The sequence below is a fragment of the Ischnura elegans genome, chromosome 2 (assembly GCF_921293095.1).
Source record: "Ischnura elegans chromosome 2, ioIscEleg1.1, whole genome shotgun sequence".
Classification (NCBI taxonomy): Eukaryota; Metazoa; Arthropoda; class Insecta; order Odonata; family Coenagrionidae; genus Ischnura; species Ischnura elegans.
The window spans coordinates 119894651-119908771 of NC_060247.1; the positions used below are offsets into that span (position 1 = coordinate 119894651).

General features: G+C 37.4%; 2 protein-coding genes across 4 annotated transcripts in view; both read right to left on the bottom strand.

Annotated features, from left to right (window-relative positions):
* The window catches only part of LOC124154526 (ribosomal RNA processing protein 1 homolog A-like), a 28408-nt gene extending 27296 nt beyond the window's left edge, over positions 1-1112 (bottom strand). For both annotated transcript variants that reach the window (XM_046528321.1, XM_046528322.1), the window contains exons 1-2: positions 900-1112; positions 739-818 (exon numbers count right to left, since the gene is read on the bottom strand). In XM_046528321.1, coding sequence (XP_046384277.1) covers positions 739-818; positions 900-1044 — 225 coding nt within the window. In that variant the 5' untranslated portion in view covers positions 1045-1112. The remainder of the gene's footprint in view (positions 1-738; positions 819-899) is intronic.
* Positions 1113-2280: 1168 nt separating this feature from the next.
* LOC124154527 (DNA-binding protein Ets97D-like) lies at positions 2281-13191 on the bottom strand. 2 transcript variants are annotated; one of them, XM_046528323.1, is made up of 10 exons: positions 13104-13191; positions 12442-12564; positions 12104-12271; positions 9897-10026; positions 8443-8596; positions 7025-7126; positions 6692-6904; positions 5122-5316; positions 3333-3556; positions 2281-2839 (listed from the first exon to the last, which is right to left on the bottom strand). In XM_046528323.1, the coding sequence occupies exons 2-10, from the start codon at positions 12534-12536 to the stop codon at positions 2621-2623; spliced, it is 1500 nt and encodes a 499-aa protein (XP_046384279.1). In that variant the 5' UTR covers positions 12537-12564; positions 13104-13191; the 3' UTR covers positions 2281-2620. The 2 variants fall into 2 exon arrangements, with proteins under 2 accessions (XP_046384279.1, XP_046384281.1); XM_046528325.1 differs by having other exon boundaries at positions 12442-12681; positions 13104-13184.
* Positions 13192-14121: the final 930 nt, after the last annotated feature.

Genomic DNA, 14121 nt, shown 5'->3' on the forward strand with positions numbered 1-14121 from the left:
ATTGTTCATTCTAAGGAATCCGAAAGGAAATTATTGATAACGATGCATTCTAATGGCTTCCAGAAAGAATATACAACCAGATCCAAACATTCCATTTACAAAAACTAAGTAATTCACTCTCAACAAAAAATGTCCAAAGTTGGACTTTCATATTAAAATGCGGCCAGTCACATAAGTAATAATTAAATCACCAATACATCAAGAAAATCGGTCAGTAACGTAAATGATTTTAAGAATTAGACACAGGATATCAATCTTTTTAAGCCATTCAATCTATACTCTGAAGACACGGAAGATCTGAGAACACGTTTTTACCATAATCTCTCTAGGACACACACACTAACGAAATTGACATAAATCCGGAGATAGTGAAAGGAAACGTATATGGAGATTACCTGATACATCAGTAGCTGCAGTCATACAGTATACAAATGCAATTTAATGCCCCATGATCTTAAACTTAAGGCCATCAACGATTTTACTCAGAAAATGAGGAAGAAACTAAGCATTCCTCTGGCTTTCTCTATAAACATTTAGCCAAGGTTCTTCAACCTGCATCTGACTTGGTATCAAGTAAAAAGTCGGAAGCATGGGAGTAACATGGCATGAATTAAAATTTGCTCTAATTTGTATGGTGAATTTTACACGATTCATGCCGGTGAATGGAGTTAACTTACACCTGAAACACCTTTCAGAAAAGAAAATCAGCCTCTGATATCGGGACATAAGTGAAAGTACCTGAACAAGTGGTTTATCCGACATCCACATGCAATAAAATATCCCCTTCCATATTCTTAGATAATCCTCCTTGGAAAAACCTGCGAAAAATACACGAAAATGAATAGTTGGTGGTCAATCACATTACAACAGCCGTCTGTGATAAATGGCCACAACATTACCACTCGTTCCGTCATGTGTGCGGGCATGCAACCATTTATGTAGCCTCTTCAAAGCACGATCTCTTTTAGTTTTGTCATTACCAGCAAGAGTCTTGGCAAAATGCAGCTCTTGGGCAATTAATAATTTCCTCTTTTTATCCTCCATGCCTAATTTTTTGAAAAGCTTCCACACAACGTGCAAGGCGCATGTGCTGCCATCTCGGCGTGGCTGCCCGTAACCAGCCCCAGTGGGAGACATTTCGGCATTCAATTTGTCTTTACGTGACATCTTGTGGTGACATTCAAAACAAACTTTGGACCCATATTTAAACAAGAATTTTAACGTAGAGCCAGAATGTATGTATACCCTAACATTAGCGCGCTAAAATGTGAGAATAGCGAACTGAGAAAAAGGTAAATCTGACGGAGTCAAATATTAAGTTAACTTTCCTTTTATTGGAGCAGACGCATTGTTCCATAAGAAAAAATTCAGTTCATACTATTCCAAATGTGCTTTAGAACTTTTCCGAAGAATGTTGATTTTTCAACTGTGAGAAACTGAGTTGGAATTTCTTCGTCATTACATTGGGAAAATCGTCAATGGATAAAGTTATTCTATCGGAGCAGAGTCTGAAATACAGCCTCCATATAGATTCTTGAATTAATGCATGATAAAGGAATTTGTTGCAAGTGAAAGGATTTAAATTGAAACATGATATATTGCTCCTCTTGCAAATTATCTCTTTTATAAAATAGTTAGAAGGTGTAAGAGCTGCATGATCATTGCAAAGGAATTGAGAATGCAAAACATATTATGGTGTGGAAGGTGACCATCCGCTTGAGTGCATGATTTCAAGTAGAAAATTCAGTGCTATTGTTGACAAAGGAAACTTTCATTTGATGCTCACAAGTGACAAAAATGTGTATTTGTCTGAGTTTTGAAAAATTGGGCTTAACCTAATCCCTTACTTATTCACAAATTTTTCCTGCTAAGATAAACATCTTGAAAACTGTGCACGGTATGAATGAGACACAGCAGCCTCAAAACCATGTTAACATGTGAAACAAAACTTGTTTAATTCATTTTTTGAGGTCATAATACTTAAAATATAATTCAAAGGATTATTAGTACATAAATGGTGAACATGGGTGCCGACTTAAAAAAAATATTGGGGTCTTGCCCTGGGAAATGTTATAAGTAGTGAGTTTTAAGGTTTTTAAAAGCATTTTAGAAGTCATATGATCAGCATAAGAACCCTGATAACTGGACACTCTGGGGAAAATCTACAAGCCTGACACATTTTTTCCTTACACCCCATAACAAATTTTTGAGGGGGCTCGGGCCCCCTCAAAAATGGAGTCAGCACCACTGATGGTGAATATTAGAAGAAATACAAACTAATTTTTCAGCATAGTTTTATTGTAAACAGTAAACCTCTGACAGCATACACAAGAATGATAAAAATCGCAATCATTCCCCAAACTTACATTTCCAGAAATAAATATGGGTCTTCACCACATCAGACTTACACCGTAATTGCATTGTGGCAACACTGTTGCAGTGGATGAAGCAACATCCTTAGGCACAGTTCACAATCACTACATCCCTAAATGACAGCTTCAAATCCTGGTGAAGGCAATCTATTTAGCTCTTCAGTTCATAAAAATCAGTCCCAGGAGATTACGCTCAATCAGGGTTAGTTCAGCAATAGGAAACAAACTTTTAATCACTATGACTGGTGTCATCGACTGTCGTCAGGATGTTCATCTTCAGCTGACGATAAATCATCACTATGCACGGTCCGGGTGAGGCGGTCAAGGTTTGGTGAGGAAGACACGGGTATGGACAAACTGGTTCTCGTGCTACACCCTTCGACCAAGCGGTGCAATTCACTGGCACTATAGCCTAGCATTTGCTTCAAGTCACACACAAACTTATACACAAACCGTTTCCCGTGAACCTGAAATGCAAATATCCAATTCATTATTTTGCATACAGAAGTGAATGATACCATATATGTCTGAAGATAGTCCCCCCTTTTTTCCAAAAATGCCCGAAATAAAAGTTAAGGGGCGGACTATATTCAAACCCATTTTTTTTAATTTTTCCCAAAACTCAAGCCTCAAAATTAGGGGGGGGGACTATATTCGGAGGAATACGGGCATGAGAACCTTTAAATACAAACAGTTTCAGCAGAATTGTAATACCTAATCATCAATTATAACCAATAAGAAGCAAATGATTCACATAACTTGTAACAATTATTTTTTGTACACATCTGACAGGCATTTAACAGCCTTTCTTTTAAGTGCATAGTTTTAGTTGTGATCTTGGGCCATCACTGATAGTAATCTCCAAACTAAATACCTATTGCTTGATAATTCAGTCTTTAATGCCTTGAAGACAACTCATCGGAACCAATGAGCTAAACAGAAAACAGTTTTACCACTCACCTTTGCAATCATCTCTCCCTCATAATAGTAGCGCAGTGCACGGCTGAGCTTTTCATAGTTCATAGTTGGCTTATTTTTACGTTCTCCCCACAACTGAGCCACAGTTTCTGGATCCACAAGTTTAAACTCGCCTTCATCACCAAGCCACTTGATAACATGCCTATGATCTTTATCAGTCAACAATTCCAGTAGGAACTGCCACAGCTGAACTGGGCCATTAGAACCTGGAATTAATGAAACCAATGGTCATATCCGAATACAAACAGTAACAATCACATATAGCAACTTTTTAAAAATAATTAAGCTATATTAGAGCACACACCTATCCTCAACTTCAAGACAAAATTACGCAAGCATTACAACATTCTGATATGGTTGTGCTACTCAAGTTACCAGAAAAACTTATCAACAAAATATTCAAAAATCCACAACACATAAGTACATACTTGATATTTTTTGTACATATAAAACCCTGTTTATTCATCTTAAAACCAAAAGCAAGATCAATCATTACAATTGTATAAAATGTATGGGTTGTTCGAAAAATTCTTGGCATAGGAATTAAAAGGAGATTTATTTTTTATTTTTAACTACTTTTCTACACTATCTAATTGTCATAAATATTTTCAATCATTGGTTCTCTGGCTTCCAGATTCCATCTCGTAAGAGTATTCCAACGAAAGTGCAGCCAAGTTCCCAATAGCTGATTGGCTGACTGTAGATGGTTTGGATACAGGGTATTTACAAGATTCCTCAATTCAAATTCGCTTACTTTGCGCTAACAAATATTTTGTTTATCCTGACACCTGGTATCAGCCATCAACACCTTTGCCTTTTCTCTTCTTGGAATGGATATGTGTCTTTTTCTCACGAGTCAATTACAAGAGGCTGTCGAATAGGAGGTAACACTCAAAATTAAAAATTGGTTTTCGTTATTTAAAACCGAAAAGATGTGAATGAAAAACACAGGCCAATTCAAATTCGATTTTTAACCGAGATAAGTAGCTTTAAAAGTCCGCTAGGAGGATCAGCCATGCCCATGACGCGAAATGTATTTCTATAGGCTGATGCCGTGTGACGTGTGAACTTCATAAATGTTGCATGTGTAACGCTTGAAGAAGCCGTAGACATATTGGGTTCGTGAAAATAGTGGCCAAAAGTTTATCATCATGGCAAAGCAAGATATTAATTTTGTTCTGGCTGATTCTCGAAAGGCATTGACATTATTTACAGAGTCTTGGAACAATTTTTCTTGCCTCAAAATGAATCATTTCATTGAAATGAAACTTTTTTAAGATGAAATATTTACATTTTTGAGTAATCATGGCAATTATCATAGATGCTTTAATTTGTGGATGTACCATGGTAAAATCCTTAACTTATTACAACTTTTTAACTTCCGCACGTAAATTATAAGATAAAAGAGCAAATCATCACAGTCAATATCTTTCCCCTCCCAGCTGTTTTCTTGCCCTGTGAAGGGAGGAAATTTGGGGCTCCCTCCGTTTCTTTCCGGATTGACATTCAAACTTCGTTGGCACAGCTTTTTTTAAGCAGATGCCTCGTTTTAGTCAACCTTTAATTCCCAGACTAAGTAAAGAACATATACTTTCAAAAATTTATTGCATATTAGATAACAAACCAATAACTTTGGCCAAGATAAATAATTAAACTCACAAAATATCACAGTTGAGGCAAATTTTTACTTGAGAAAATATTCTTAATTGGACCAGATACTAAGCAAGACAAAAGGTGCAAACCCCGATGAGATAAATTACTTGAGACATACCAGTGCGTAATGGAATGTTTCCGGATCTTTCATGGGAGTTGACATTTGGTAGACGGGCTTGGGTTTGACGTTGAATTTTGGGCTTCCCAGAATTCACCCTGTTTATTGTTCTCGTATTACTAGCCGTTGTTCCCGCTTCTGAAATACTTTCAGACATCACATACTGTGGCTCCTCTGTTTGCTTTTGTAATACAGCTGAAATTAAATTTCATAAAAATCACATTAGTATATTTGCATTGAAGGTATGGGGTGCAACAAATGATATTTTGTGCAATGCATTCAAGTTTCCAGGAATCTACAGTAATGGGCAACTTTTACAGGAGAACACATAATATAACAGTCCAAAGCTTATGCCAAGTGACCCCCACTTTGCAGTGCCAGACTGGTCAGGTGACAAACTGATATGGGTGGCCTCTGGCTTTCTGAGGTAACCAATGATGTTATCTTCACCCGAGAAACAGGTATTTCATTAAAATATGAAATGAAAGGCACTACCTGTCTTTTAAACCGTTATATTTATGGGTTTAAATAAACATGCATGCATTAGTGAACATATATTCGTTATTTAATGATAACGGAAAGCAAGCGCTATCACATGATTTTTACCATGATTTGAGAGAAAATGATGTGATCTCTATTAGTTCAACAGTCACTTAAAATGATTAGAATAGTTGGATACCACTGGTCTTATTTACTGTTGGATATGCTCTCATATGGAACAAAATGGCCACAAGTAATGAATAACGTGAAAATTACAGCATATTAAAGATGTAAAAGAAAAAAAAATAAGGGTGAAACATTTATTGCTGAAAATGTCATTCCATGTACGTAATCGTGGCTGCATTAATGGTCACTTGTTGTCTCAGTACGATTTACAGAGGTAGTTAGGCAGTCTTAGTATGATAAGTGGAGGTTTTATGAGATAAAGAGGTTCACTACAAAGAGGTTTGCCAATAAATTTACATGTACATCTGATGGGACTGTAGGTGTGATATGAAGTATGGAGGTTTATGATGTAAAGAGGTTCACTACATAGAGGTTTTACTGTATATGTTCAACATTTCAACAGATGACTCATCTGCATCAGAGTGAATGAATAAGTTTGAGTGGATAAAAGACAGTTGAAATGTGAAGATAAACACAATGATCAGATAACTCCTGATCAGCTGGAAATACGTTGGGAAATTGGGTGAAGTCGAAATTTTCCTTGCTCACATTAAAAAATAAGATGCAGGGGTGTATTCAGTGTGAAGAACCTGGATTTTAGCTTGATGTGAAGTCATTATTTGCAGTAAGTGAATAATGTTTAAATTGGCTGAGCCAAAACAGAAACTAATTTCATGAGTGAACAATGTTTCAGTACCAATTTTTTTGTCTTAGGTTCAGATGCAAGTTCTTAAGTTCAACAATCAGAGGAACCTAAAAAAAACCTGTCCTCGGTTATTTTGTTATGCAAAACATAATACATTGGCAATTTGAAGGCAGAGTTAGACTGAGAGCCAAATTAGTATTTATACAATGCACAGGAAAACAACCTACACACTTACTAATGAAAAAGAAATGTACCAACCAACAAATTTACAGCGACGAAGCAACTCTAAATGAGTCCAAAAAACGTCGCCGGGATCATTAGGCACAATTTGCTGAAATTCTTCGACTGTGAGTGAGCACAGCTTTTCACCAGTCATTCCCCAATCTGAAAGGCGGATCCCAACAAGGTTGAATTGACGCACAGCCCACTGCAACCAATGACGCACGTGGGCAACGGTCCACTCGGCAGGATCTGAAAAGCATTATTGAATGTATGTTATTATGTACTGAAAAATTCAGCTAAGAGAAAGTGAAGTAATATCATTAAAAATTCTTCCCGGCTTCACAAGTGCCTTAAGCTAAATTTATGTACCGAATGGAATCTTGAACCTCTCTTGGTCTTTCCTGAATTGTTGGTCCATAATCCACTTGATAACGTGTTCAGGGGTGGATGATGATTCCTCCACATCAGGCACTGGAAAAAATAAAATAAGAGATTCATTGAGAAAGGTATCGATACGTCCACTGCATAAATGCTCGACAATCGCCCACCAAATCAAATCCGCTCATCTAGATAGCCCTAATACTACTAGATGAGCAGATTTGATTCGGAGGGCAATTGTTGAGCGTTTATGCAGTGGTGGCATTGGTATATTCATATTGAAATACCATTTGGCGCCCATTTGAGGCCAATAAATGGTTGCTCAAACCTGCCTTAAGGCCTCCTTGCTGGTACATTAAGATGATTATACATACGTGAATGCATGAATGATTTTGGTGGACACGATCAGAACGTGCGCAAATGTGTGAACCAAATTAGAACAGGTTCTATTTTCTGCACATTCATTCTCAGAAATTGGGTGGTTACACAATGTATATCATTCTAGCTTTCATACATTTACACATTAGCTCATATGAGTTAGTTGGTAAATGTAGTTGAGTAGTCGTAATAGTTGAGTGGTTACATGTTACATTTTATTGCTGCTTTCATACAACTACAATCTGGCACCACGTCCGTCCAGCCGCTCATCTTTCGACCAACTGCCCCTCCCAGGCTACGTCCTACCTATATACCCAGCCGGCGGACCTCGAAAAGCCCGCCGACTTGGGATAGGGAGGCAGGACGGTCCGAGAAGGACAGTCGGCCGGATTTTGAGCCGTCGGGACGTAGCGCCAGGTCATGCTGCGTGGCTTTTCCTTCATTAAATTCATATACAACACTTTTACATTGTTCTTTTTAAACACATGACCTCTGCCTTTCTTAGCTCCTACATGTTAATGAAACTTGTATCTAGGCTTTCATATTCAATGCCACCTTGTAATCATAGCAGCATAGTAAGTTATATTTCAGGTATGCATCTCAATCCGCATAAATCACAACATATTTGCAACAAATTTAGGCACTCATAACTACTATCGACCAGTTTTACTAATAAGGTCAGCCACAATAAAATTCTTCAATTGTCATTCTAAGACAATTTTGCAGTCTTTATATTCCTATTCGTAACTGAGAATTTAAATTTCCAATCTTAACCAAACAGAGCACTTCATTCAGAACATGTTGACGACTAGTTCTTACAAGGAGCATGGTTTCATTGTAAAACCATAACCATCCCTTAGTAAGTAAAGGAGGCTCGTCTGAGCAACCAAGTAGGTACATGTAATTTTCATGAAAATTCTTAAATATGCTCTTCTAAAAGTGTAGCATTGCCTCACCTTTCAAAAAGATGAACACAAAAGACAATTTTCCACATTTTTACTAAAACTAATATTTACAGAGAACATAATTACATTCATCTGCTAGTTCCAGGTATTCCTCTGCAGGTTTAAGGACATCTACTATATTTATCTTCTTAATATCTCCCAGCATTTTGATTTCCACATTAACTTGTACAATTCCTTCTCCTTGAACACACTGGTCCACGAGGTTTTTATGACTCTCCAACTGCAAGTATAAAATATGCATGATTATGTTAGAAAAATATGTGATTAAAATGGCCTGTAAATATAATAAAGCCTTTATTTCCCCATGAAAAATGGTTGATATCTTTCAGATTTTTTAAAATTTTAAACTTATGAGTGAACAAATGAATGAGGAAGAGGTTTTTTCAGTCAAAACTTATCTTTTCCTTTCAACTACCAAATTCTTTCAACATTTTGATACAATTTGGTGGGACATTAGTGACTTTCTAGAGAGTATATCCTTAACTTTAATTTAGGTATTCTGTTTATTTCCAACTTCCCTGCCAACAGTACATAATGGTCTTTACAATATTTACAATTATTTTGATTTGCTCGGGTTTTGTAACAAACATCCAGACACCTTCGGTTTTAAAGGTATCGACTTGATCCTATGGCCACTGGGCCTAAAAGTTTGATTAAAAAAAATATTTTTCCCCAATAGGGTGGTTTCCTATTACTTTTTTATTTTCTAAATCGAAAGATTATTACTCCTGGAGTACGTATTTCACGCTTTTAGATTTTTAAATGACGATATCTATTTTTCGCGATAAAATGAAAAGTGAAAAATTTCAAGCGCGCGAAAACGCGACGCGTAAGTAGGAATGAAGGGAAAAAGTCCGTGCGACGCATTTCTGGTTCCCCCTCCCGCCTGGTAGGTGACCTTGATCGAGGCTCTGAGCGCTGATAGGACGCAGGATGCTAACGGGTAGCTGAGTACCTTCCTGGCTGGTAGCGCATGGCTTAAAAAAGGTTTAATAATGCCTTATCAAGCGAAGAAAACTTTCCAACCTTAGCCAGTTTTAATAGGTGATTATTAAGACATGTTTCCCTGAGCTCTGTGCCTCATGCATGCATTGGTAGCCTCTGACGATGCATAACTCCTATCCTCTCGTGTAGAAACTAGGTCCCTGTGACGTCACGTGGAGTGGAATCGCATGGGCGCCAATCTGGCCTTTTTCAAATGAGGATAAAATTTGACCCTTGCCATTCGTCTAAACCGGTATTTCAAAAACCAAATAATTTGTGTATTATGAATACACTAATAGTGGGTAACGAATCGCCATCAATGCCTTTTGTTTTCTTTGATGAAGGAAACTACCCTATTATTTCAGTCTCACCCGCAAAGAAAGAATTTGAAATAAGCAATTTCTATGCTAATTTGCTTGTTCTTGCAGTTTGCAGTTACGTAGTGTAAATATCTTCCTGCCACTCCTTGCTTACCTTGCAAAATTGTCATACATCATACACTTCCGCCATCATACAAATAAATCCGCTCAACTCACCATTTGGGCATCCTGAAGCCAAAATTGATACTCGGATAGATCCATGCCGATTCTTTGCTCCAAAAGAGAGCGAAGAGTTGACAGGGGCTCTCGGATGTCCATATGCTGCATTATAACGCCAGACTCCTCACTGATTGAAAAGAAAATTAAACATATAATGAATAAATTTGAGAGATTCTTCTTTTTGTTTAAGTGAAAACTGTGTTGCCCCCATTGGAATTTAAGACATGATTTGCAAAGAGCCACATGGAGATACCCATCATATATGGATTCATTAAAAACCAGGCCGTAAGCAAAATGACATGTGCACCATTTGAATATGATAAAGGATGACAAGTGGCATGCACGACAATGAGGTAGAGAGGGGTCTATCACACTCAGTGGTGCAGCAAGGGGGTTTTGGGGCATAACCCCCCTCCCCTCCCCCCAGAGCTCAGAGAAATTTTTAAGTTTGATCCATTTTACTTAATGGGTTAGTATTACTTATAGAATAGTGTTAGCATTAATCAAATATCTCTCATAAAGCGGTAAAACTAGTCATTTTGAACCATTAACCTTAAAATATTTTCTGGAGGACGGCCCCCGCAACTCCCACTTACCCTCATGAGTACGCAATACCCCCACACCCTAAAGTATTAGTTGCTCCTAAAACCCCCCCTAGCCTCAATTCTTAGCTGCACCCCTGATCACACGGCACACAACCCTCCAGTCATCATTTAAACTCTCTTCAGCTGATAAATTTCCTTCCCTTAACAACTCTTTCAGAATGAAGAGTGCAGCATTGTTTCGAGGAATCAAGAGGCCATTTTCATGTGAGCCGATTAAATTGACATTGGATGAACTAAGAATGTACCTGGAAGTTTAAAATTGAAGTGTACAAAACTCACAAGCAAGTGCAACAGTTTAGGCCAAATAATACACCAGACGTGTTCCCAAATATTACATCTTTGTCAATTCACATACATATCGCTCTGTCGGTTTGTACTAATCTGGAGACACAAGAATAATCGGAATAATAAAAAAAAATCAGGAAAATTAAAATTTAATCTTTACTTTGTGCCCAACTGATTTCTTCCATAGGGTCTATTATGTAGGCAGTTATAGCATGATTTGTCGAATTGTCAAATGAAATATTCATTGAAATCCCTCTGCTTTGTCGATGCTGCATGAAAAGAATGCAAATTTTTGAAGGAATATCGTGTGGCATTGTGAAACACATGCCATGTGATTAAATATTTCCTTCCACCAGGAAGTAGGCTACTTAAGTGGCAGATTTATCAATTTTACAAACACATATCTACTACAGGAGAAACATTTACATCGAACACTACATTTAATGCTACATGGTAGCTTAAATGGCCCATCTAAAATAGGGCTGCGTGGCATTATTGCCCATTTTAATTTCATATAGAGGATCCATGATTATATTTTGGTAGTTGGATTATCCAACTATAACTTCCCTTTGCATTGCTCCAAAACACTCAAAAGAAGTTTTTCAAAGTACTATATTAAACAAGTAACTTTGCTATGCTAGGCCATGGGCACGGGTGCACCTTGTTTGGGAAACCTCATCTGAAATTCAACTTGGTGACGTAACTGGTAGCGTACCTGACCAAACATTATGAGATCCCACTTTAAAACCCAGGAATCAAGATGATATTTTCATGACAAATTTCACTTTGAAATGCAGAGAAAGCATGGTAAGGAGACAGTAATGAAAATTGCTAAGAAAATGATCATGAATGATCAATCTCCAATGATTAATATTCAATTGTAATATACATACAACAATACACGTAACATTTGTGTAACATTTGATTTTGTCTCAGCCTTCCTATACATCAGGATGGACATTTGAAGCAACACAATACATTTTTCAGTCGGTTATGCTGACGATGGTCTAACCTCCTGTTCCAAGTTCAGCCTATTTTAGCCACTACCACACAACAGTTACCACTCATGTCACTGCTGTATACTCAATGCTATAACCTAAATTTGATAATGCTAACCTGCAATACCATTAATTACCGTTGAGCAGGTACTTACTATTTCTTTTCTGAGTGATTTTTCATTATCTGAACTTTTCACTGCCTTAAACTGTATGATATAGCTCGTAAATTTCTCTCGAGGCAGCTCTTATAGTATAATTATGAAAAATACCACACATAAGTACAAAAAAGGCTATCAAGACTTAAGTAGTAAAATACCAAGTTTCCAATTCCTCTTCATCCAACACAACTTCACTGGGTCTGGAGGTGTTTTCAGCCTCCTGCTCAGGCTCCATAACAGCCACTTCGGAATCATCTTTTTCAGGTTCTGTTGCCTTTAATATTTTATTCACTGGCTCTTCCAGGGTCGCATCTTTTTCAAGATGTCTGTCAAAAATAATAATTTCGTAAAAACACAGTAGTTTCCCCATTTGAAGAGATTAGTTAGCAGGCAGGTAAAAACATAGCATGCATATAGAAAAACGCTTAATTTTTTCGTAAAAACAGAAAAATATAGTTTAAGCACACATTGCAATACCGAAGCCTAAATGACTTACCGTTTCCGCGGATCATGCTCAAATGAAATGAGCTTACTCCCACTCTGATCGAGTTTAAACACTAAAACTTGCTCTTGATCATCCATGGTTATCATTCGGCTTCTCCGTACAACTGGTCACGGACTGCATTGAATGAGCGAAAACAGGTGGATTAGTTTCACTCACTGTTCCACATATATCTTTGTTAGAATAATAATGTGCACTACAGGTTTTCTTCATGGATGCAATTTCAATGAAGACCTAAATAAGACGTTTACGGCATCAATAATACGCCAATACTGCCAAAAACAACCAGTGACAACCTTGAGTAAATAACAAGAAGGAACTTTCGCGCGATGTAATGGAGGGAAATCAATTCACGTATCGCCGAACTATTAACAGCAATGGAACTATTAGAGCTTCGCACCAATGACATGGAGTAACCATAGAAGTACCTCAATCCTTGCGATCAACGAACATCGTCCGGCGGTAAATTAGCATGACAATAGTACAGTAATTGCAAGAGTTACGCAAAGTGACGCAAAATTTAAAGCTTTGTTGCCATAAGAAATGCTAGGGATGCCAAAACTAAGCAGGTGCTCAGTGGACTATGAACGATTGGCCACTTCATGAGTATATAATACATAAATATCACCACTAGTGAAAAATACACATCAACTTACTGATCCATTACCGAATCATTTATTTGAAACGGACGTTCATTTCCTGTCAAGCAGAGTAGGAAACGGAAGTTTTCGACGCTGCTGCCATTACATGACAAAACAACTGAGATACGATGAACCGAAATTTCGGCATATCCCCATGGGTGCGTTCCGAATCACGCATCATGTGCATCGATGCGCATCAGGCCGTTCCGAATCAAGCATTGATGCGCATTGATGCGGCCCTGCAACGAGCATATTTCGAGGTTTCGGAAGCATCAACTCGCATCGGCTCGCATCAGAAATTCTTGATGCAGTTGATGCGAAGGCGAAAATGGGCGCAACCTTTAAAATTTTGACTGGTGTTTTGTGTTTGCATAGGGTGTTTACACGACTATATTGTGCTTCTATTATCGTAGGAAAGAGTTTAAGGAGTTATAGATATTAGTTTTTGAAATAATTAGTCCATATAAAATTGAAAATGGGAAAATGTATATCCTTTGCGTTGAAGTGTGCGTGTATGTAACTTGTTTACAACCGTTATTAATTTAATTGGTGGTAAAAAATGCAAGATACGATCTATAATTTCACACATTAATATGCAGGCGTGGCATATCTTCAAAATAACAATATAAGACTTTGTTCGTCGGAATATTAGAATTGCTTACGCTTTGCATAATCTCACTGGTCTATCATTTTAAGGCATATATGTTGCAAATTATTGCCATTTTGCCAAACGTTTATTAGCTATTTAATGTGCTAAACTATACATTCATTGCAAGTGAATTTGCTCGGTAGGTACTAAAATTATTTTCCCCTGCTAAAGAGATCAGTTCACGTTATGGTACCACAAGTAAAGGGACATTCAGGGTAGTGATGCCGTGATAAATAACATCATCAATTAATTTATTTATGCAAGGATCATGGATGTGTGCTTGATTTACATGTACACTGCAGTGATGTGTGCTTGAAGAACCCCATCGAGTTGATTGAGTATTCAGTGCAATTGTTTTGTTCATAGCGTGTGATTTGGTAAGCC